The sequence below is a fragment of the Oncorhynchus kisutch genome, linkage group LG30 (assembly GCF_002021735.2).
Source record: "Oncorhynchus kisutch isolate 150728-3 linkage group LG30, Okis_V2, whole genome shotgun sequence".
Lineage (NCBI taxonomy): Eukaryota > Metazoa > Chordata > Actinopteri > Salmoniformes > Salmonidae > Oncorhynchus > Oncorhynchus kisutch.
The window spans coordinates 42,850,164-42,873,730 of record NC_034203.2 but is presented as its reverse complement, the minus strand read 5'-3'; the positions used below and the strand labels follow the sequence as shown (position 1 = coordinate 42,873,730).

Genomic DNA, 23,567 nt, shown 5'->3' with positions numbered 1-23,567 from the left:
CTTGAGGGTCCCTCTTTATATACAACATGTCTCCCCTAAGAGTTCTGTACAAGCTGTTTCTAATGGGCCGTCTACATGTCAGATTAGAGCAGTGTTTCTCAAACCTGGTCCTGGGGAGCCAAAGGGGTATACCTTTTTTTGTTATTGCCCTAGTATTCACATACTTGAATACTAATACTGGGGTGGCAGGTAGCCTAGTGGTTAGAGCGTTAGCCTCGTAACCGAAAGGTTACATGATCGAATACCTGAGCTGACAATGTAAAACAATCTGTCGTTCTGCCCCTGAACAAGGCAGTTAACCCACTGTTCCCCGGTAGGCCGTCATTGAAAAGAAGAATGTGTTCGTAACTGACTTGCCTAGTTTTTAAAAATCAACTCATCATCAAGCCTTTTGATTAGAATCAGGCGTGTGAGTTCTAGAACAATAACACAAAAAGTGTCCCTCTTTGGGTCCCCAGGACCAGGATTGAGAAACACTGCATTTAGATAGTGGTTCTTATGACTACGAAATAGGGTGACTCTTGTATAGCTTCAACACTACTATACGTCTTTTCTCCTGTAAAAGTCTCCTACAACTGTCTCCTAAAGGTTTGTCTTCAAACATGTCTTCTGTGAGGGTACCAGCTGTGTTTACCAGCCCTGTTAATGTACAGTATATATCATGGAGCAAGCACTCCACGGGAGAAAACTCTGCTCAGAGTGTCATTAAATACACAGTTAAACAGCAAACCATCCGTCACACTTTAAGCTAATAAACATAGACCAAAGGTACTCACAGTGCCTTCAGAAAGTATTCATACCCCATGACTTATTCCACATTTTTGTAGTGTTACATCCTGTATATAAAATTTAAAAAAATGTATTCAATTGTGTTTTTTCACACCCTTCTACACACAATTAATTTATTTGATCTTTACTTAACTAGGCAAGTCAGTTAAGAACAAATTCTTATTTTCAATGACGGCCTAGGAACAGTGGGTTAACTGCCTGTTCAGGGGCTGAATTACATATTTGTACCTTGTCAGCTTAGGGGGTTTGAACTTGCAACCTTCCGGTTACTAGTCCAACACTCTAACCACTAGACTACCCTGCCGTTATATAGTGGACACTGACAGGGCAGTCTGTTCTCGACTTAATTCTTCCTAGTAGTAGATACCTCTTATTCCTTCCTAGTAGTACATTCCTCTTAAACCTTCACAGTAACAGATTCCTCTTAAACCTTCACATTAACAGATTCCTCCTATTCCTTCCTAGTAACAGATTCCTCCTATTCCTTCCTAGTAACAGATTCCTCCTATTCCTTCCTAGTAACAGATTCCTCCTATTCCTTCCTAGTAACAGATTCCTCCTATTCCTTCCTAGTAACAGATTCCTCCTATTCCTTCCTAGTAACAGATTCCTCCTATTCCTTCCTAGTAACAGATTCCTCCTATTCCTTCCTAGTAACAGATTCCTCCTATTCCTTCCTAGTAACAGATTCCTCCTATTCCTTCCTAGTAACAGATTCCTCCTATTCCTTCCTAGTAACAGATTCCTCCTATTCCTTCCTAGTAACAGATTCCTCCTATTCCTTCCTAGTAACAGATTCCTCCTATTCCTTCCTAGTAACAGATTCCTCCTATTCCTTCCTAGTAACAGATTCCTCCTATTCCTTCCTAGTAACAGATTCCTCCTATTCCTTCCTAGTAACAGATTCCTCCTATTCCTTCCTAGTAACAGATTCCTCCTATTCCTTCCTAGTAACAGATTCCTCCTATTCCTTCCTAGTAACAGATTCCTCCTATTCCTTCCTAGTAACAGATTCCTCCTATTCCTTCCTAGTAACAGATTCCTCCTATTCCTTCCTAGTAACAGATTCCTCCTATTCCTTCCTAGTAACAGATTCCTCCTATTCCTTCCTAGTAACAGATTCCTCCTATTCCTTCCTAGTAACAGATTCCTCCTATTCCTTCCTAGTAACAGATTCCTCCTATTCCTTCCTAGTAACAGATTCCTCCTATTCCTTCCTAGTAACAGATTCCTCCTATTCCTTCCTAGTAACAGATTCCTCCTATTCCTTCCTAGTAACAGATTCCTCCTATTCCTTCCTAGTAACAGATTCCTCCTATTCCTTCCTAGTAACAGATTCCTCCTATTCCTTCCTAGTAACAGATTCCTCCTATTCCTTCCTAGTAACAGATTCCTCCTATTCCTTCCTAGTAACAGATTCCTCCTATTCCTTCCTAGTAACAGATTCCTCCTATTCCTTCCTAGTAACAGATTCCTCCTATTCCTTCCTAGTAACAGATTCCTCCTATTCCTTCCTAGTAACAGATTCCTCCTATTCCTTCCTAGTAACAGATTCCTCCTATTCCTTCCTAGTAACAGATTCCTCCTATTCCTTCCTAGTAACAGATTCCTCCTATTCCTTCCTAGTAACAGATTCCTCCTATTCCTTCCTAGTAACAGATTCCTCCTATTCCTTCCTAGTAACAGATTCCTCCTATTCCTTCCTAGTAACAGATTCCTCCTATTCCTTCCTAGTAACAGATTCCTCCTATTCCTTCCTAGTAACAGATTCCTCCTATTCCTTCCTAGTAACAGATTCCTCCTATTCCTTCCTAGTAACAGATTCCTCCTATTCCTTCCTAGTAACAGATTCCTCCTATTCCTTCCTAGTAACAGATTCCTCCTATTCCTTCCTAGTAACAGATTCCTCCTATTCCTTCCTAGTAACAGATTCCTCCTATTCCTTCCTAGTAACAGATTCCTCCTATTCCTTCCTAGTAACAGATTCCTCCTATTCCTTCCTAGTAACAGATTCCTCCTATTCCTTCCTAGTAACAGATTCCTCCTATTCCTTCCTAGTAACAGATTCCTCCTATTCCTTCCTAGTAACAGATTCCTCCTATTCCTTCCTAGTAACAGATTCCTCCTATTCCTTCCTAGTAACAGATTCCTCCTATTCCTTCCTAGTAACAGATTCCTCCTATTCCTTCCTAGTAACAGATTCCTCCTATTCCTTCCTAGTAACAGATTCCTCCTATTCCTTCCTAGTAACAGATTCCTCCTATTCCTTCCTAGTAACAGATTCCTCCTATTCCTTCCTAGTAACAGATTCCTCCTATTCCTTCCTAGTAACAGATTCCTCCTATTCCTTCCTAGTAACAGATTCCTCCTATTCCTTCCTAGTAACAGATTCCTCCTATTCCTTCCTAGTAACAGATTCCTCCTATCCTCCTAGTAACAGATTCCTCCTATTCCTTCCTAGTAACAGATTCCTCCTATTCCTTCCTAGTAACAGATTCCTCCTATTCCTTCCTAGTAACAGATTCCTCCTATTCCTTCCTAGTAACAGATTCCTCCTATTCCTTCCTAGTAACAGATTCCTCCTATTCCTTCCTAGTAACAGATTCCTCCTATTCCTTCCTAGTAACAGATTCCTCCTATTCCTTCCTAGTAACAGATTCCTCCTATTCCTTCCTAGTAACAGATTCCTCCTATTCCTTCCTAGTAACAGATTCCTCCTATTCCTTCCTAGTAACAGATTCCTCCTATTCCTTCCTAGTAACAGATTCCTCCTATTCCTTCCTAGTAACAGATTCCTCCTATTCCTTCCTAGTAACAGATTCCTCCTATTCCTTCCTAGTAACAGATTCCTCCTATTCCTTCCTAGTAACAGATTCCTCCTATTCCTTCCTAGTAACAGATTCCTCCTATTCCTTCCTAGTAACAGATTCCTCCTATTCCTTCCTAGTAACAGATTCCTCCTATTCCTTCCTAGTAACAGATTCCTTGTTTTTTGATTATTATTTTTCTCAAGTTGATTGAAAATGACATTCAGAAATATCTCATTTACGTAAGCATTCACAACCCTGAAAATATTTTGGGAATATTTAGATCCTGTACAGGCTTCCTTCTTTTCACTCTGTCATTTAGGTTAGTATTGTGGAGTAACTACAATGTTGTGGATCCATCAGTTTTCTGCTATCACAGCCATACAACTCTGTAACTGTTGGCCTCATGGTGAAATCCCTGAGTGGTTTCCTTCCTCTCCAGGACCTGATTGAGGAAGGGTGCATGTATCTTTTCAGTGAGTGTGTGTATTGATACACCATCCGAAGTGTAATTAATAATTTCACCATATTCAAAAGGATATACAATGTCTGTATATTTTTTTTTTTACCAATCTACCAATAAGGTGTCCTTTTTTGCGAGGCATTGGAAAACATCCCTGGTCTTTGTGGTTGAATCTGTGTTTGAAATTCACTGTTTGACTGAGGGACCTTACATATATGACACGACTTCCACCTAAGTCGGGTCCTCTCCTTGTTCGGGCGGCGCTCGGCGCTCGGCATCGCCGGTCTTCTAGCCATCATCGATCCACTTTTCATTTTCCATGTGTTTTGTCTTGTTTTCCCTCACACCTGGTTTCAATTCCCTCAATCATTTGTTGTGTATTTAACCCTCTGTTTCCCCCATGTCTTTGTGTGGGATTGTTTATTCCAAGTGCTTGTGCACGTGTTGTTTGGTGCGCAAGGGGTTTTGTACCCAATTATTCTTGTTATTCTTATGCTGTGGGTTTTGCTATTAAACTGCTCCGGCTATTACCAAGTTCTGCTCTCCTGCGTATGACTTCCCTGCCACTGATTATACAATATAATTGACTCACAAAATGAGTCCTTGCAACTTATTTTGTGACTTGTTAAGCAAATGTTTACTCCTGAACATATTTAGCTTGCCATAACAAAGGTGTTGAATACTCATTTGAAATTTTAATCTGTCAAAAAAAATGTCTAAAAACATAATTCCACTTTGACATTAAGGGGTATTGTGTAGACCAGTGACATTTTTTTAAATCTTAATTTAATACATTTTAAATTCAGGCTGTAACACAACAAAATGTGGAAAGAGTCAAGGGGTGTGAATACTTTCTGAAAGGTACTGTATGTATGACATATATACCATTGCTGAGTAACAAAACCTAGCCTTACTGCCAGCCACGACCTTGCAGATCTGAGAGGATTGTATGAGTGGAATCATTAAGGATTACACCCATTCTGAGAGCAAGCCTGCATTTATAAATTCTGTGTATATATCCCTCCAATCCCAGAACACCTAGTTGCTAGGAAGCAGATACTCGGCAGGGGGGCTAGGGGATCGATTTAGTTCATTCAGAATATACTGTATGTGGTTCTAGTCCCTTTTTCATTCAACATAAGACAACAATAGTATGGTTAAGAGTTAATTAGTTCTTCTGGATTTGCAGCTGTGGCAGAGTTTACTGACTACACTTCAATGTGATTCAATGTGATTCAAAGCCAAGCCAGCCCTCCTCTGTCTCTCAGCCAGGCAGCTCACCTCACCGCTAGTCACTTCTGAGTGTTTAGCAAACAGGAACTCTCCCTAACATCCTGTTACATGACTTCATTAGGGAACACTCTCCAAAGAGTCGACAAACACTGTTACACCCTGTATGCTATAAACGAGGCCTGGAAAGCAACGCTCAACTCAAAACTAAACCCAGGAAGGAACACAAAGCTTTAAAGGCAACAGCACTCTGTTTGAGTAATGAATCAAATGAGAGGGAGGGAGAGAGAGAAAGAGAGAGAGAGAGAGAAAGAAAGAAAGAGGGAAAGAGAGGGGAGAGAGAGAGAGAGAGAGAGAGAGAGAGAGGGAAAGAAAGAAAGAGAGAGAAAGAAAGAGAGAGAGAGAGAGAGAGAGAGAGAGAGAGAGAGAGAGAGAGAGAGAGAGAGAGAGAGAGAGAGAGAGAGAGAGAGAGAGAGAGAGAGAGAGAGAGAGAGAGAGAGAGAGAGAGAGAGAGAGAGAAAGAAAGAAAGAGAGAGAGAAAGAAAGAGAGAGAGAGAGAGAGAGAGAGAGAGAGAGAGAGAGAGAGAGAGAGAGAGAGAGAGAGAGAGAGAGAGAGAGGGGGAAGAGAGAGAGAGGGAGAGGGAAAGAAAGAAAGAGAGAGAGAGAGGCTTGTGACAGCTGACTGGGGCCTCTAAGACAGGCATGTTAACATATTGTTGCATTTTTTTCACCTTTATTTAACCAGGTAGACTAGTTGAGAACAAGTTCTCATGTGCAATTGTGACCTGGCCAAGATAAAGCATAGCAATTCGACACAGAAAAAATAAAACAAAAAGTCTATATACAGTGAGTGCAAATGACATAAGATAAGGGAGTTAAGGCAATAAATAGGCCATGGTGGCGAAGTAATTACAATATGGCAATTAAACACTGGAATGGTAGATGTGCAGACGATGAATGTGAGATACTGGGGTGCAAAGGAGCAAGATACAAAAAATAAATACAGTATGGGGATGAGGTAGATAGATGGGCTGTTTACAGATGGGCTATGTACAGGTGCAGTGATCTGTGAGCTGCTCTGACAGCTGGTGCTTAAAGCTAGTGAGGGAGATATGTAATCAATAATCAAGGTAAGTATCCAACAAACAAGTGTTTACATTCTAGCCCCTCCCTCTAAACAAGGTGAAGCATTCTGTCCTGACTGTGTTGTTGAACCCCTCCCTCTAAACCAGGTGAAGCATTCTGTACCTACTGTGTTGTTGAACCCCTCCCTCTAAACCAGGTGAAGCATTCTGTCCTGACTGTGTTGTTGAACCCCTCCCTCTAAACCAGGTGAAGCATTCTGTCCTGACTGTGTTGTTGAACCCCTCCCTCTAAACCAGGTGAAGCATTCTGTCCTGACTGTGTTGTTGAACCCCTCCCTCTAAACCAGGTGAAGCATTCTGTCCTGACTGTGTTGTTGAACCCCTCCCTCTAAACCAGGTGAAGCATTCTGTCCTGACTGTGTCGTTGAACCCCTCCCTCTAAACCAGGTGAAGCATTCTGTCCTGACTGTGTTGTTGAACCCCTCCCTCTAAACCAGGTGAAGCATTCTGTCCTGACTGTGTTGTTGAACCCCTCCCTCTAAACCAGGTGAAGCATTCTGTCCTGACTGTGTTGTTGAACCCCTCCCTCTAAACCAGGTGAAGCATTCTGTACCTACTGTGTTGTTGAACCCCTCCCTCTAAACCAGGTAGAAGCATTCTGTACCTACTGTGTTGTTGAACCCCTCCCTCTAAACAAGGTGAAGCATTCTGTCCTTACTCAGGGTACCTAGACTACTTTCAAGTATTTAAGTTGAGCAGCTTAAGTATTAGACATGTACAAATTTGACCCAGGTCTCTATGGTAACAAGTAGCACAACAAAACAACATGGACTCACAGTTTCAGGTTGACAGTCGGATTCCGCGACCTCGTATAAAACCACATCTTTGATGAAGACGGCAATGGCTTTCAGTATGAACGCCACAAACAGGTTCATGTGGATGTAGTTTCTGGTGCAGTGCAACTTCCTGTTGAAAGTTACAAAATATACATATCAGTTTATAGCAGTTATAATCACATTTATTTAATCATGTCATCCTATTTGATTTCCTTTTAAATGTATTACAGGACTACATTTTTGACAGGCGTTTTACAACTAATCTGCCCTATCAAGGAAAAAAGCAATAACTGTCATTTTTTGGGGGGGATACATTAAATACATGCTTAATCATGTAACAAGTATCCTGCCTCTATTGAATTGTGTTTTTTGGAGAAAATAGGAGGTCATGTTAGCCAGTAACTGGATAAAGTTACTGTGAAACCAATGGTAAATAAAAAACAATTCCTCTCAGTTAAACGCTATGAGCAGTTACTGCATTTTTGCTTGGTTGGACAGTATAGTACTACCACCGTGACCAAACATTTCCCAAACCAAGGTATTAAGGCATTATTTGATAATGCAGCATGTCCGTGATGCTTCTCCTCTTGTTCTTTGTGTCTTCGGTAGTATACGAATGGAATACCACCTCTGAGTAACATTTCCCAAACCACTTATATTGTACATTTGATAATACTTTGCCCTGTTTATTCCTTTCAATACTACCACTGTGACTAACATTTCCCAGACTTCAGTCTTCATGATGGCAAATATTGTATTGCAGATTGGGGTTCAAAATGATCAGAGCCTCTAATAGAAGTGATGATGAGATTGGGGTTCAAATGATCAGAGCCTCTAACAGAAGTGACGATCAGATTGGGGTTAAGATGATCAGAGCCTCTAACAGAAGTGACGATCAGATTGGGGTTAAGATGATCAGAGCCTCTAACAGAAGTGACGATCAGATTGGGGTTCAAATGATCAGAGCCTCTAATAGAAGTGACGATCAGATTGGGGTTAAAAATGATCAGAGCCTCTAATAGAAGTGACGATCAGATTGGGGTTAAAATGATCAGAGCCTCTAACAGAAGTGACGATCAGATTGGGGTTCAAATGATCAGAGCCTCTAACAGAAGTGACGATCAGATTGGGGTTCAAATGATCAGAGCCTCTAACAGAAGTGGCGATCAGATTGGGGTTAAGATGATCAGAGCCTCTAACAGAAGTGACGATCAGATTGGGGTTCAAATGATCAGAGCCTCTAATAGAAGTGACGATCAGATTGGGGTTAAAAATGATCAGAGCCTCTAATAGAAGTGACGATCAGATTGGGGTTAAAATGATCAGAGCCTCTAACAGAAGTGACGATCAGATTGGGGTTTAAATGATCAGAGCCTCTAATAGAAGTGACGATCAGATTGGGGTTCAAATGATCAGAGCCTCTAACAGAAGTGACGATCAGATTGGGGTTTAAATGATCAGAGCCTCTAACAGAAGTGACGATCAGATTGGGGTTTAAATGATCAGAGCCTCTAATAGAAGTGACGATCAGATTGGGGTTCAAATGATCAGAGCCTCTAACAGAAGTGACGATCAGATTGGGGTTCAAATGATCAGAGCCTCTAACAGAAGTGACGATCAGATTGGGGTTTAAATGATCAGAGCCTCTAATAGAAGTGACGATCAGATTGGGGTTCAAATGATCAGAGCCTCTAACAGAAGTGACGATCAGATTGGGGTTCAAATGATCAGAGTCTCTAACAGAAGTGACGATCAGATTGGGGTCAAAAATGATCAGAGCCTCTAATAGAAGTGACGATCAGATTGGGGTTTAAATGATCAGAGCCTCTAACAGAAGTGACGATCAGATTGGGGTTTAAATGATCAGAGCCTCTAATAGAAGTGACGATCAGATTGGGGTTCAAATGATCAGAACATAGTGGGTGTAATAGTGTGGTGACAGACAAGGCAGCTTCCCCTGTTGTCAGAGTATTGTGTCACAATTTGTACTGTATATAAACAACACTGTGTTCTGTACACCTGTGATGCTCTGACTCTCCAAACTGTTGCTCAGGCCAGAAATATGCTAGTTGGTGGCCTCTGCCATCGCATCGTAAGACCGCTTGGAGTAAACACATCACTCACTGTTTACCAAGGCACACACATACACACACACACACACACACACACACACACACACACACACACACACACACACACACACACACACACACACACACACACACACACACACACACACACACACACACAGTTAAATGAAGTGTGTGATGCTTTAAAAGGCCTACTGGGAGGCCAGGCCACTTAACATTTAATTAATGATCAGAACTCTGTCATTCTCTGTCTTCCTCTCCCCCCTCCTCTTACCCTTCCTCTTACCTTTCCCTCTCCCCCCTCCTCTCACCCTTCCTCTCAGTGTGTGAGTGTCTTTGTGCGTGTACCACAGGATCATTTACAGTAGTGAAGTTTATGACGGGATATGTCCTTTTGTTAACCACTCCAGTGTGTTTGAGAGATGGTGCAACACCACATTATGGCATTTAGAAAACCTGTTCTATCCAGGTGTCTTAGTGTTAAATGGGGTGTAGAATACGCCATAAAACCCTCATCAAACTGACCGAAAGGACATACTGTGCAATGCAGCCTGTGTAGGAGAGGCAGGGGGTATCGGCACAAAGCCGATCGGCACAAAGCTTGAATGAGCTAGCTGTAAGTGATTCTTCTGCATAACGTGCCATAACTAAGGGATAAACGCACCTGTTCTGTACATTAATAATGGACGATGCAAGATAACGTAGAGATAACGATGCAAGATAACGTAGATAACAGAGGTGTTTATCCCATTTATACTACAGTAATGTAGTGAACAGAGGTGTTTATCCCATTTATACTACCGTAATGTAGAGAACGGAGGTGTTTATCCCATTTATACCACAGTAATGTAGTGAACAGAGGTGTTTATCCTGCTTATACTACCGTAATGTAGAGAACAGAGGTGTTTATCCCATTTATACTACCGTAATGTAGAGAACAGAGGTGTTTATCCTGCTTATACTACCGTAATGTAGAGAACAGAGGTGTTTATCCTGCTTATACTACCGTAATGTAGAGAACAGAGGTGTTTATCCCATTTATACTACCGTAATGTAGAGAACAGAGGTGTTTATCCCATTTATACCACAGTAATGTAGAGAACAGAGGTGTTTATCCTGCTTATACTACAGTTGCCAAAGAAAACAATACTAATATTTGTTTGTTGGTGGTTTCATTTATATAAGGAAATTCATGCTCTCTCATCTTTTGGTTGCTAGCCTTCAGTTTGCTTATTCTGATATTTATAGACGTGACCCAGTCATTATTCTGATATTTATAGACGTGACCCAGTCATTATTCTGATATTTATAGACATGACCCAGTCATTATTCTGATATTTATAGACGTGACCCAGTCATTATTCTGATATCTATAGACGTGACCCAGTCATTATTCTGATATCTATAGACGTGACCCAGTCATTATTCTGATATTTATAGACGTGACCCAGTCATTATTCTGATATCTATAGACGTGACCCAGTCATTATTCTGATATCTATAGACGTGACCCAGTCATTATTCTGATATTTATAGACGTGACCCAGTCATTATTCTGATATCTATAGACGTGACCCAGTCATTATTCTGATATCTATAGACGTGACCCAGTCATTATTCTGATATCTATAGACGTGACCCAGTCATTATTCTGATATCTATAGACGTGACCCAGTCATTATTCTGATATTTATAGACGTGACCCAGTCATTATTCTGATATTTATAGACGTGACCCAGTCATTATTCTGATATCTATAGACATGACCCAGTCATTATTCTGATATTTATAGACGTGACCCAGTCATTATTCTGATATCTATAGACATGACCCAGTCATTATTCTGATATCTATAGACGTGACCCAGTCATTATTCTGATATTTATAGACGTGACCCAATCATTATTCTGATATTTATAGACGTGACCAGTCATTATTCTGATATTTATAGACATGACCCAGTCATTATTCTGATATTTATAGACGTGACCCAGTCATTATTCTGATATCTATAGACATGACCCAGTCATTATTCTGATATTGTAGACGTGACCCAGTCATTATTCTGATATCTATAGACATGACCCAGTCATTATTCTGATATCTATAGACGTGCCCAGTCATTATTCTGATATTTATAGACGTGACCCAGTCATTATTCTGATATCTATAGACATGACCCAGTCATTATTCTGATATCTATAGACGTGACCCAGTCATTATTCTGATATTTATAGACATGACCCAGTCATTATTCTGATATCTATAGACGTGACCCCCAGTCATTATTCTGATATTTATAGACGTGACCCAGTCATTATTCTGATATCTATAGACATGACCCAGTCATTATTCTGATATTTATAGACGTGACCCAGTCATTATTCTGATATTTATAGACGTGACCCAGTCATTATTCTGATATATATAGACGTGACCCAGTCATTATTCTGATATTTATAGACGTGACCCAGTCATTATTCTGATATTTATAGACGTGACCCAGTCATTATTCTGATATTTATAGACATGACCCAGTCATTATTCTGATATTTATAGACATGACCCAGTCATTATTCTGATATTTATAGACGTGACCCCAGTCATTATTCTGATATTTATAGACGTGACCCAGTCAATTATTCTGATATCTATAGACGTGACCCAGTCATTATTCTGATATTTATAGACATGACCCAGTCATTATTCTGATATCTATAGGACGTGACCCAGTCATTATTCTGATATTTATAGACATGACCCAGTCATTATTCTGATATCTATAGACGTGACCCAGTCATTATTCTGATATTTATAGACGTGACCAGTCATTATTCTGATATCTATAGACATGACCCAGTCATTATTCTGATATTTATAAGACGTGACCCAGTCATTATTCTGATATTCTATAGACGTACCCCAGTCATTATTCTGATATTTATAGACGTGACCCAGTCATTATCTGATATTTATAGACGTGACCCAGTCATTATTCTGATATCTATAGACGTGACCCAGTCATTATTCTGGATATTTATAAGACGTGACCGCAGTCATTATTCTGATATTTATAGACTGAACGCAGTCATTATTCTGATATTTATAGACGTGACCAGTCATTATTCTATATTTATAGACGTGACCAGTCATTATTTCTGATATTTATAGACGTGACCCAGTCATTATTCTGATATTTATAGACGTGACCCAGTCATTATTCTGATATTTATAGACGGACCCAGTCATTATTCTGATATTATAGACGTGACCCAGTCATTATTCTGATATCTATAGACGTGACCCAGTTCATTATTCTGATATTTATAGACGTGACCCAGTCATTATTCTGATATTTATAGACGTGACCCAGTCATTATTCTGATATTATAGACGTGACCCAGTCATTATTCTGATATTTATAGACGTGACCCAGTCATTATTCTGATATTTATAGACGTGACCCAGTCATTTTCTGATATTTATAGACGGTGACCCAGTCATTATTCTGATATTTATAGACGTTGACCCAGTCATTATTCTGATATTTATAGACGTGACCAGTCATTATTCTGATATTATAGACGTGACCCAGTCATTATTCTGATATTTATAGACGTGACCGCAGTCATTATTCTGATATTTATGACGTGACCCAGTCATTATCTGATATCTATAGACGTGACCCAGTATTATTCTGATATTTATAGACGTGACCCAGTCATTATTCTGATATTTATAGACGTGACCCAGTCATTATTCTGATATTTATAGACGTGACCCAGTCATTATTCTGATATTTATAGACGTGACCCAGTCATTATTCTGATATCTATAGACGTGACCCAGTCATTATTCTGATATTTATAGACGTGACCCAGTCATTATTCTGATATTTATAGACGTGACCCAGTCATTATTCTGATATCTATAGACGTGACCCAGTCATTATTCTGATATTTATAGACGTGACCCAGTCATTATTCTGATATTTATAGACGTGACCCAGTCATTATTCTGATATCTATAGACGTGACCCAGTCATTATTCTGATATTTATAGACGTGACCCAGTCATTATTCTGATATCTATAGACGTGACCCAGTCATTATTCTGATATTTATAGACGTGACCCAGTCATTATTCTGATATTTATAGACGTGACCCAGTCATTATTCTGATATTTATAGACGTGACCCAGTCATTATTCTGATATTTATAGACGTGACCCAGTCATTATTCTGATATTTATAGACGTGACCCAGTCATTATTCTGATATTTATAGACGTGACCCCAGTCATTATTCTGATATTTATAGACTGACCCAGTCATTATTCTGATATTATAGACGTGACCCCAGTCATTATTCTGATATTTATAGACGTGACCCAGTCATTATTCTGATATCTATAGACGTGACCCAGTCCATTATTCTGATATTTAATAGACGTGACCCAGTCATTATTCTGATATTTATAGACGTGAACCCAGTCATTATTCTGATATTATAGACGTGACCCAGTCATTATTCTGATATTTATAGACGTGACCCAGTCATTATTCTGATATTTATAGACGTGACCCAGTCATTATTCTGATATGTTATAGACGTGACCCAGTCATTATTCTGATATCTATAGACGTGACCCAGTCATTATTCTGATATTTAGTAGATTCGTGAACATGCCCAGTCATTATTCTGATATCTATAGACGTGACCCAGTCATTATTCTGATATTTATAGACGTGACCCAGTCCATTATTCTGATATCTATAGACGTGACCCAGTCATTATTCTGATATTTATAGACGTGACCCAGTCATTATTCTGATATCTATAGACGTGACCCCAGTCATTATTCTGATATTTATAGACGTGACCCAGTCATTATTCTGATATCTTATAGACGTGACCCAGTCCTATTCTGATATTTATAGACGTGACCCAGTCATTATTCTGATATTTATAGACATGACCCAGTCATTATTCTGATATTTATAGACGTGACCCAGTCATTATTCTGATATTTATAGACGTGACCCAGTCATTATTCTGATATTTATAGACGATGACCCATCCATTATTCTGATATTTATAGACGTGACCCAGTCATTATTCTGATATTTATAGACATGACCCAGTCATTATTCTGATAATTTATAGACAGTGACCCAGTCATTATTCTGATATTTATAGACGTGACCCAGTCATTATTCTGATATTTATAGACGTGACCCAGTCATTATTCTGATATTTATAGACGTGACCCAGTCATTATTCTGATATTTATAGACGTGACCCAGTCATTATTCTGATATTTATAGACGTGACCCTCATTATTCTGATATTTATATGAACGTGACCCAGTCATTATTCTGATATTTTATAGAACGTGACCAGTCATTATTCTGATAGTTATAGACGTGACCAGTCAGTATTCTTGATATTTATAGACTTGACCCAGTCATTATTCTGATATTTATAGACGTACCCAGTCATTATTCGATATTATAGACGTGACCCAGTCATTATTCTGATATTTATAGACGTGACCCGTCCATTATTCTGATATTTATAGACATGACCCAGTCATTATTCTGATATTTATAGACGTGACCCAGTCATTATTCTGATATTTTATAGACGTGACCCAGTCAATATTCTGATATTTATAGACGTGACCCAGTCATTATTCTGATATTTTATAGACGTGACCAGTCATTATTTCTGATATTTATAGACGTGACCCAGTCATTATTCTGATATCTTAGACGTGACCCAGTCATTATTCTGATATCTTATAGACGTTGACGCCCAGTCATTATTCTGATATCTATAGACGTGACCCAGTCATTATTCTGATTATTTAAGAACGTGACCCAGGTCATTATTCTGATATTTATAGACTGACCCAGTCATATTCTGACTATTTCTGATATTTATAGACGTGACCCAGTCATTATTCTGATATTTATAGACGTGACCCAGTCATTATTCTGATATTTATAGACGTGACCCAGTCATTATTCTGATATTTATAGACGTGACCCAGTCATTATTCTGATATTTATAGACGTGACCCAGTCATTATTCTGATATTTATAGACGTGACCCAGTCATTATTCTGATATTTATAGACGTGACCCAGTCATTATTCTGATATTTATAGACGTGACCCAGTCATTATTCTGATATTTATAGACGTGACCCAGTCATTATTCTGATATTTATAGACGTGACCCAGTCATTATTCTGATATTTATAGACGTGACCCAGTCATTATTCTGATATTTATAGACGTGACCCAGTCATTATTCTGATATTTATAGACGTGACCCAGTCATTATTCTGATATTTATAGACGTGACCCAGTCATTATTCTGATATTTATAGACGTGACCCAGTCATTATTCTGATATTTATAGACGTGACCCAGTCATTATTCTGATATTTATAGACGTGACCCAGTCATTATTCTGATATTTATAGACGTGACCCAGTCATTATTCTGATATTTATAGACGTGACCCAGTCATTATTCTGATATTTATAGACGTGACCCAGTCATTATTCTGATATTATAGACGTGACCCAGTCATTATTCTGATATTTATAGACGTGACCCAGTCATTATTCTGATATTTATAGACGTGACCAGTCATTATTCTGATATTTATAGACGTGACCCAGTCATTATTCTGATATTTATAGACGTGACCCAGTCATTATTCTGATATTTATAGACGTGACCCAGTCATTATTCTGATATTTATAGACGTGACCCAGTCATTATTCTGATATTTATAGACGTGACCCAGTCATTATTCTGATATTTATAGACGTGACCCAGTCATTATTCTGATATTTATAGACGTGACCCAGTCATTATTCTGAATATTTATAGACGTGACCCAGTCATTATTCTGATATTTATAGACGTGACCCAGTCATTATTTCTGATATTTATAGACGTGACCCAGTCATTATTCTGATATTTATAGACGTGACCCATCATTATTCTGATATTTATAGACGTGACCCAGTCATTATTCTGATATTTATAGACGTGACCCAGTCATTATTCTGATATTATAGACGTGACCCAGTCAATTATTCTGATATTATAGACGTGACCCAGTTCATTATTCTGATATTTAATAGACGTGACCCAGTCATTATTCTGATATTATAGACATGACCCAGTCATTATTCTGATATTTATAGACGTGACCCAGTCATTATTCTGATATTTATAGACGTGACCCAGTCATTATTCTGATATTTATAGACAGTGACCCAGTCATTATTCTGATATTTATAGACGTGACCCAGTCATTATTCTGAATATATATAGACGTGACCCAGTCATTATTCTGATATTTATAGACGTGACCCCAGTCATTATTCTGATATTTATAAGACGTGACCCAGTCATTATTCTGATATTTATAGACGTGACCCAGTCATTATTCTGAATATTTATAGACGTGACCCAGTCATGATATTATAGACGTGAGCCCAGTCATTATTCTGATATTATAGACGTGACCCAGTCATTATTCTGATATTTATAGACGTGACCCAGTCATTATTCTGATATCTATAGACGTGACCCAGTCATTATTCTGATATTTATAGACGGTGACCCAGTCATTATTCTGATATTTATAGACGTGAACCCAGTCATTATTCCTGATATTTATAGACGTGACCCAGTCATTATTCTGATATTTATAGGACGTGACCCAGTCATTATTCTGATATTTATAGACGTGCCCCAGTCATTATTCTGATATTTATAGACGTGACCCAGTCATTATTCTGATATCTATAGACCGTGACCCAGTCATTATTCTGATATTATAGACGTGACCCAGTCCATTATTCTGATATCTATAGACGTGACCCAGTCATTATTCTGATATTATAGACGTGACCCAGTCATTATTCTGATATTTATAGACGTGACCCAGTCATTATTCTGATATTTATAGACGTGACCCAGTCATTATTCTGATATTTATAGACGTGACCCCAGTCATTATTCTGATATTTATAGACGTGACCCAGTCATTATTCTGATATTTATAGACGTGACCCAGTCATTATTCTGATATTTATAGACGTGACCCAGTCATTATTCTGATATTTATAGACGTGACCCAGTCATTATTCTGATATTTATAGACGTGACCCAGTCATTATTCTGATATCTATAGACATGACCCAGTCATTATTCTGATATTTATAGACGTGAACCCAGTCATTATTCTGATATCTATAGACGTGACCCAGTCATTATTCTGATATCTATAGACGTGACCCAGTCATTATTCTGATATCTATAGACATGACCCAGTCATTATTCTGATATTTATAGACGTGACCCAGTCATTATTCTGATATCTATAGACGTGACCCAGTCATTATTCTGATATCTATAGACGTGACCCAGTCATTATTCTGATATCTATAGACGTGACCCAGTCATTATTCTGATATTTATAGACGTGACCCAGTCATTATTCTGATATTTATAGACGTGACCCAGTCATTATTCTGATATTTATAGACGTGACCCAGTCATTATTCTGTCTTTTATAGACGTGACCCAGTCATTATTCTGATATTTATAGACGTGACCCAGTCATTATTCTGATATTTATAGACGTGACCCAGTCATTATTCTGATATTTATAGACGTGACCCAGTCATTATTCTGATATTTATAGACGTGACCCAGTCATTATTCTGATATTTATAGACGTGACCCAGTCATTATTCTGATATTTATAGACGTGACCCAGTCATTATTCTGATATTTATAGACGTGACCCAGTCATTATTCTGATATTTATAGACGTGACCCAGTCATTATTCTGATATTTATAGACGTGACCCAGTCATTATTCTGATATCTATAGACGTGACCCAGTCATTATTCTGATATTTATAGACGTGACCCAGTCATTATTCTGATATTTATAGACGTGACCCAGTCATTATTCTGATATCTATAGACGTGACCCAGTCATTATTCTGATATTTATAGACGTGACCCAGTCATTATTCTGATATTTATAGACGTGACCCAGTCATTATTCTGATATTTATAGACGTGACCCAGTCATTATTCTGATTATTATAGACGTGACCCAGTCATTATTCTGATATTTATAGACGTGACCCAGTCATTATTCTGATATTTATAGACGTGACCCAGTCATTATTCTGATATTTATAGACGTGACCCAGTCATTATTCTGATATTTATAGACGTGACCCAGTCATTATTCTGATATTATAGACGTGACCCAGTCATTATTCTGATATTTATAGACGTGACCCAGTCATTATTCTGATATTTATAGAACGTGACCCAGTCATTATTCTGATATCTATAGACGTGACCAGTCATTATTCTGATATTTATAGACGTGACCCAGTCATTATTCTGATATTTATAGACGTGACCAGTCATTATCTGAAATGACATGACCCAAGTCATTCTGATATTTATAGACGTGACCCAGTCATTATTCTGATATTTATAGACGTGACCAGTCATTATTCTGATATTTATAGACGTGACCCAGTCATTATTCTGATATTTATAGACGTGACCCAGTCATTATTCTGATATCTTATAGACGTGACCCAGTCATTATTCTGATATTTTAGACGTGACCCAGCATTATTCTGATATTAGACGTGACCCAGTCATTATTCTGATATTTATAGACGTGACCCAGTCATTATTCTGATATTTATAGACGTGACCCAGTCATTATTCTGATATTTATAGACGTGACCCAGTCATTATTCTGATATTTATAGACGTGACCCAGTCATTATTCTGATATTTATAGACGTGACCCAGTCATTATTCTGATATTTATAGACGTGACCCAGTCATTATTCTGATATTTATAGACGTGACCCAGTCATTATTCTGATATTTATAGACGTGACCCAGTCATTATTCTGATATTTATAGACGTGACCCAGTCATTATTCTGATATCTATAGACGTGACCCAGTCATTATTCTGATATCTATAGACGTGACCCAGTCATTATTCTGATATTATAGACGTGACCCAGTCATTATTCTGATATTTATAGCGTGACCCAGTCATTATTCTGATAATTATAGACGTGACCCAGTCATTATTCTGATATTTATAGACGTGACCCAGTCATTATTCTGATATTTATAGACGTGACCCAGTCATTATTCTGATATTATAGACGTGACCCAGTCATTATTCTGATATTTATAGACGTGACCAGTCATTATTCTGATATTTATAGACGTGACCCAGTCATTATTCTGATATTTATAGACGTGACCCAGTCATTAGTTTGATATTTATAGACGTGACCCAGTCATTATTCTGATATTTATAGACGTGACCAGTCATTATTCTGATATCTATAGACGTGACCCAGTCATTATTCTGATATTATAGACGTGACCCAGTCATTATTCTGATATTCTATAGACGATGACCCAGTCATTATTCTGATATTATAGACGTGACCCAGTCATTATTCTGATATCTATAGACGTGACCCAGTCATTATTCTGATATTTATAGACTGACCCCAGTCATTATTCTGATATTTATAGGACGTGACCCCAGTCATATTCTGATATTTAATAGACGTGACCCAGTCATTATTCTGATATTTATAGACGTGACCCAGTCATTATTCTGATATTTATAGAACGTGACCCAGTCATTATTCTGATATTTATAGACGTGACCCAGTCATTATTCTGATATTTATAGACGTGACCCAGTCATTATTCTGATATTTATAGACGTGACCCAGTCATTATTCTGATATCTATAGACGTGACCCAGTCATTATTCTGATATCTATAGACGTGACCCAGTCATTATTCTGATATTTATAGACGTGACCCAGTCATTATTCTGATATTTATAGACGTGACCCAGTCATTATTCTGATATTTATAGACGTGACCCAGTCATTATTCTGATATTTATAGACATGACCCAGTCATTATTCTGATATCTATAGACGTGACCCAGTCATTATTCTGATATTTATAGACGTGACCCAGTCATTATTCTGATATTATAGACGTGACCCAGTCATTATTCTGATATTATAGACGTGACCCAGTCATTATTCTGATATTTATAGACGTGACCCAGTCATTATTCTGATATCTATAGACGTGACCCAGTCATTATTCTGATATTTATAGACGTGACCCAGTCATTATTCTGATATTTATAGACGTGACCCAGTCATTATTCTGATATTTATAGACGTGACCCAGTCATTATTCTGATATTTATAGGACGTGACCCAGTCATTATTCTGATATTTATAGACGTGACCCAGTCATTATTCTGATATTTTAATGACGTGACCCAGTATTATTCTGATATTTATAGACATGACCCAGTCATTATTCTGATATTATAGACATGACCCAGTCATTATTCTGATATCTATAGACGTGACCCAGTCATTATTCTGATATTTATAGACGTGACCCAGTCATTATTCTGATATTTATAGACGTGACCCAGTCATTATTCTGATATTTATAGACGTGACCCAGTCATTATTCTGATTTATAGACGTGACCCAGTCCTTATTCGATATTTATAGACGTGACCCAGTCATTATTCTGATATTTATAGACGTGACCCAGTCATTATTCTGATATCTATAGACGTGACCCAGTCATTATTCTGATATTTATAGACGTGACCCAGTCATTATTCTGATATTTTATAGACGTGACCCAGTCATTATTCTGATATCTATAGACGTGACCCAGTCATTATTCTGATATTTATAGACGTGACCCAGTCATTATTCTGATATTTATAGACGTGACCCAGTCATTATTCTGATATTTATAGACGTGACCAGTCATTATTTCTGATATTTATAGACGTGACCCAGTCATTATTCTGATATTTATAGACGTGAACCCAGTCATTATTCTGATATTTATAGACGTGACCCAGTCATTATTCTGATATTTATAGACGTGACCCAGTCATTATTCTGCATATTTATAGACGTGACCCAGTCATTATTCTGATATTATAGACATGACCCAGTCATTATTCTGATATTTATAGACGTGACCAGTCATTATTCTGATATTATAGACGTGGACCCAGTCATTATTCTGATATTTATAGACGTGACCCCAGTCATTATTCTGATATTATAGACGTGACCCAGTCATTATTCTGATATTCTATAGACGTGACCCAGTCATTATTCTGATATTATAGACGTGACCCAGTCATTATTCTGATATTTATAGACGTGACCAGTCATTATTCTGATATTTATAGACGTGACCCAGTCATTATTCTGATATCTATAGACGTGACCCCAGTCATTATTCTGATATTCATAGACGTGACCCAGTCATTATTCTGATATCTATAGACGTGACCCAGTCATTATTCTGATATTTATAGACGTGACCCAGTCATTATTCTGATATTTATAGACGTGACCCAGTCATTATTCTGATATTATAGACGTGACCCAGTCATTATTCTGATATTTATAGACGTGACCCAGTCATTATTCTGATATTTATAGACGTGACCCAGTCATTATTCTGATATTTATAGACGTGACCCAGTCATTATTCTGATATTTATAGACGTGACCCAGTCATTATTCTGATATCTATAGACGTGACCCAGTCATTATTCTGATATTTATAGACGTGACCCAGTCATTATTCTGATATTTATAGACGTGACCCAGTCATTATTCTGATATTTATAGACGTGACCCAGTCATTATTCTGATATTTATAGACGTGACCCAGTCATTATTCTGATATTTATAGACGTGACCCAGTCATTATTCTGATATTTATAGACGTGACCCAGTCATTATTCTGATATTATAGACGTGACCCAGTCATTATTCTGATATTTATAGACGTGACCCAGTCATTATTCTGATATTTATAGACGTGACCCAGTCATTATTCTGATATTTATAGACGTGACCCAGTCATTATTCTGATATTTATAGACGTGACCCAGTCATTATTCTGATATTTATAGACGTGACCCAGTCATTATTCTGATATCTATAGACGTGACCCAGTCATTATTCTGATATTTATAGACGTGACCCAGTCATTATTCTGATATCTATAGACGTGACCCAGTCATTATTCTGATATTTATAGACGTGACCCAGTCATTATTCTGATATTTATAGACGTGACCCAGTCATTATTCTGATATTTATAGACGTGACCCAGTCATTATTCTGATATTTATAGACGTGACCCAGTCATTATTCTGATATTTATAGACGTGACCCAGTCATTATTCTGATATCTATAGACGTGACCCAGTCATTATTCTGATATTTATAGACGTGACCCAGTCATTATTCTGATATTTATAGACGTGACCCAGTCATTATTCTGATATTTATAGACGTGACCCAGTCATTATTCTGATATTTATAGACGTGACCCAGTCATTATTCTGATATTATAGACGTGACCCAGTCATTATTCTGATATTTATAGACGTGACCCAGTCATTATTCTGATATTTATAGACGTGACCCAGTCATTATTCTGATATTTATAGACGTGACCCAGTCATTATTCTGATATTTATAGACGTGACCCAGTCATTATTCTGATATTTATAGACGTGACCCAGTCATTATTCTGATATCTATAGACGTGACCCAGTCATTATTCTGATATCTATAGACGTGACCCAGTCATTATTCTGATATCTATAGACGTGACCCAGTCATTATTCTGATATCTATAGACGTGACCCAGTCATTATTCTGATATTTATAGGACATTTTTGGGAACCCCCCCAGTCATTATTCTGATATTTATAGACGTGACCCAGTCATTATTCTGATATTTATAGACGTGACCCAGTCATTATTCTGATATTATAGACGTGACCCAGTCATTATTCTGATATTTATAGACGTGACCAGTCATTATTCTGATATTTATAGATCGTGACCCAGTCATTATTCTGATATCTATAGACATGACCCAGTCATTATTCCTGATATCATAGACGTGACCCAGTCATTATTCTGATATCTATAGACGTGACCCAGTCATTATTCTGATATTTATGACGTGACCCAGTCATTATTCTGATATTATAGACGTGACCCAGTCATTATTCTGATATTTATAGACGTGACCCAGTCATTATTCTGATATTATAGACATGACCCAGTC

The 23,567-nt window shown here is 37.8% G+C and overlaps 1 protein-coding gene across 2 annotated transcripts in view; it reads right to left on the bottom strand.

Moving 5' to 3' along the window:
• Positions 1–23,567, bottom strand: part of vipr1a (vasoactive intestinal peptide receptor 1a) — a 130,277-nt gene that overhangs the window by 35,493 nt on the left and 71,217 nt on the right. For both annotated transcript variants that reach the window (XR_004206410.1, XM_031810660.1), the window contains exon 6: positions 7,211–7,340. Coding sequence is in view for 1 of the 2 variants with exons in the window: in XM_031810660.1 (XP_031666520.1) it covers positions 7,211–7,340 (130 nt within the window). In the remaining variant the exon portion in view is untranslated. The remainder of the gene's footprint in view (positions 1–7,210; positions 7,341–23,567) is intronic.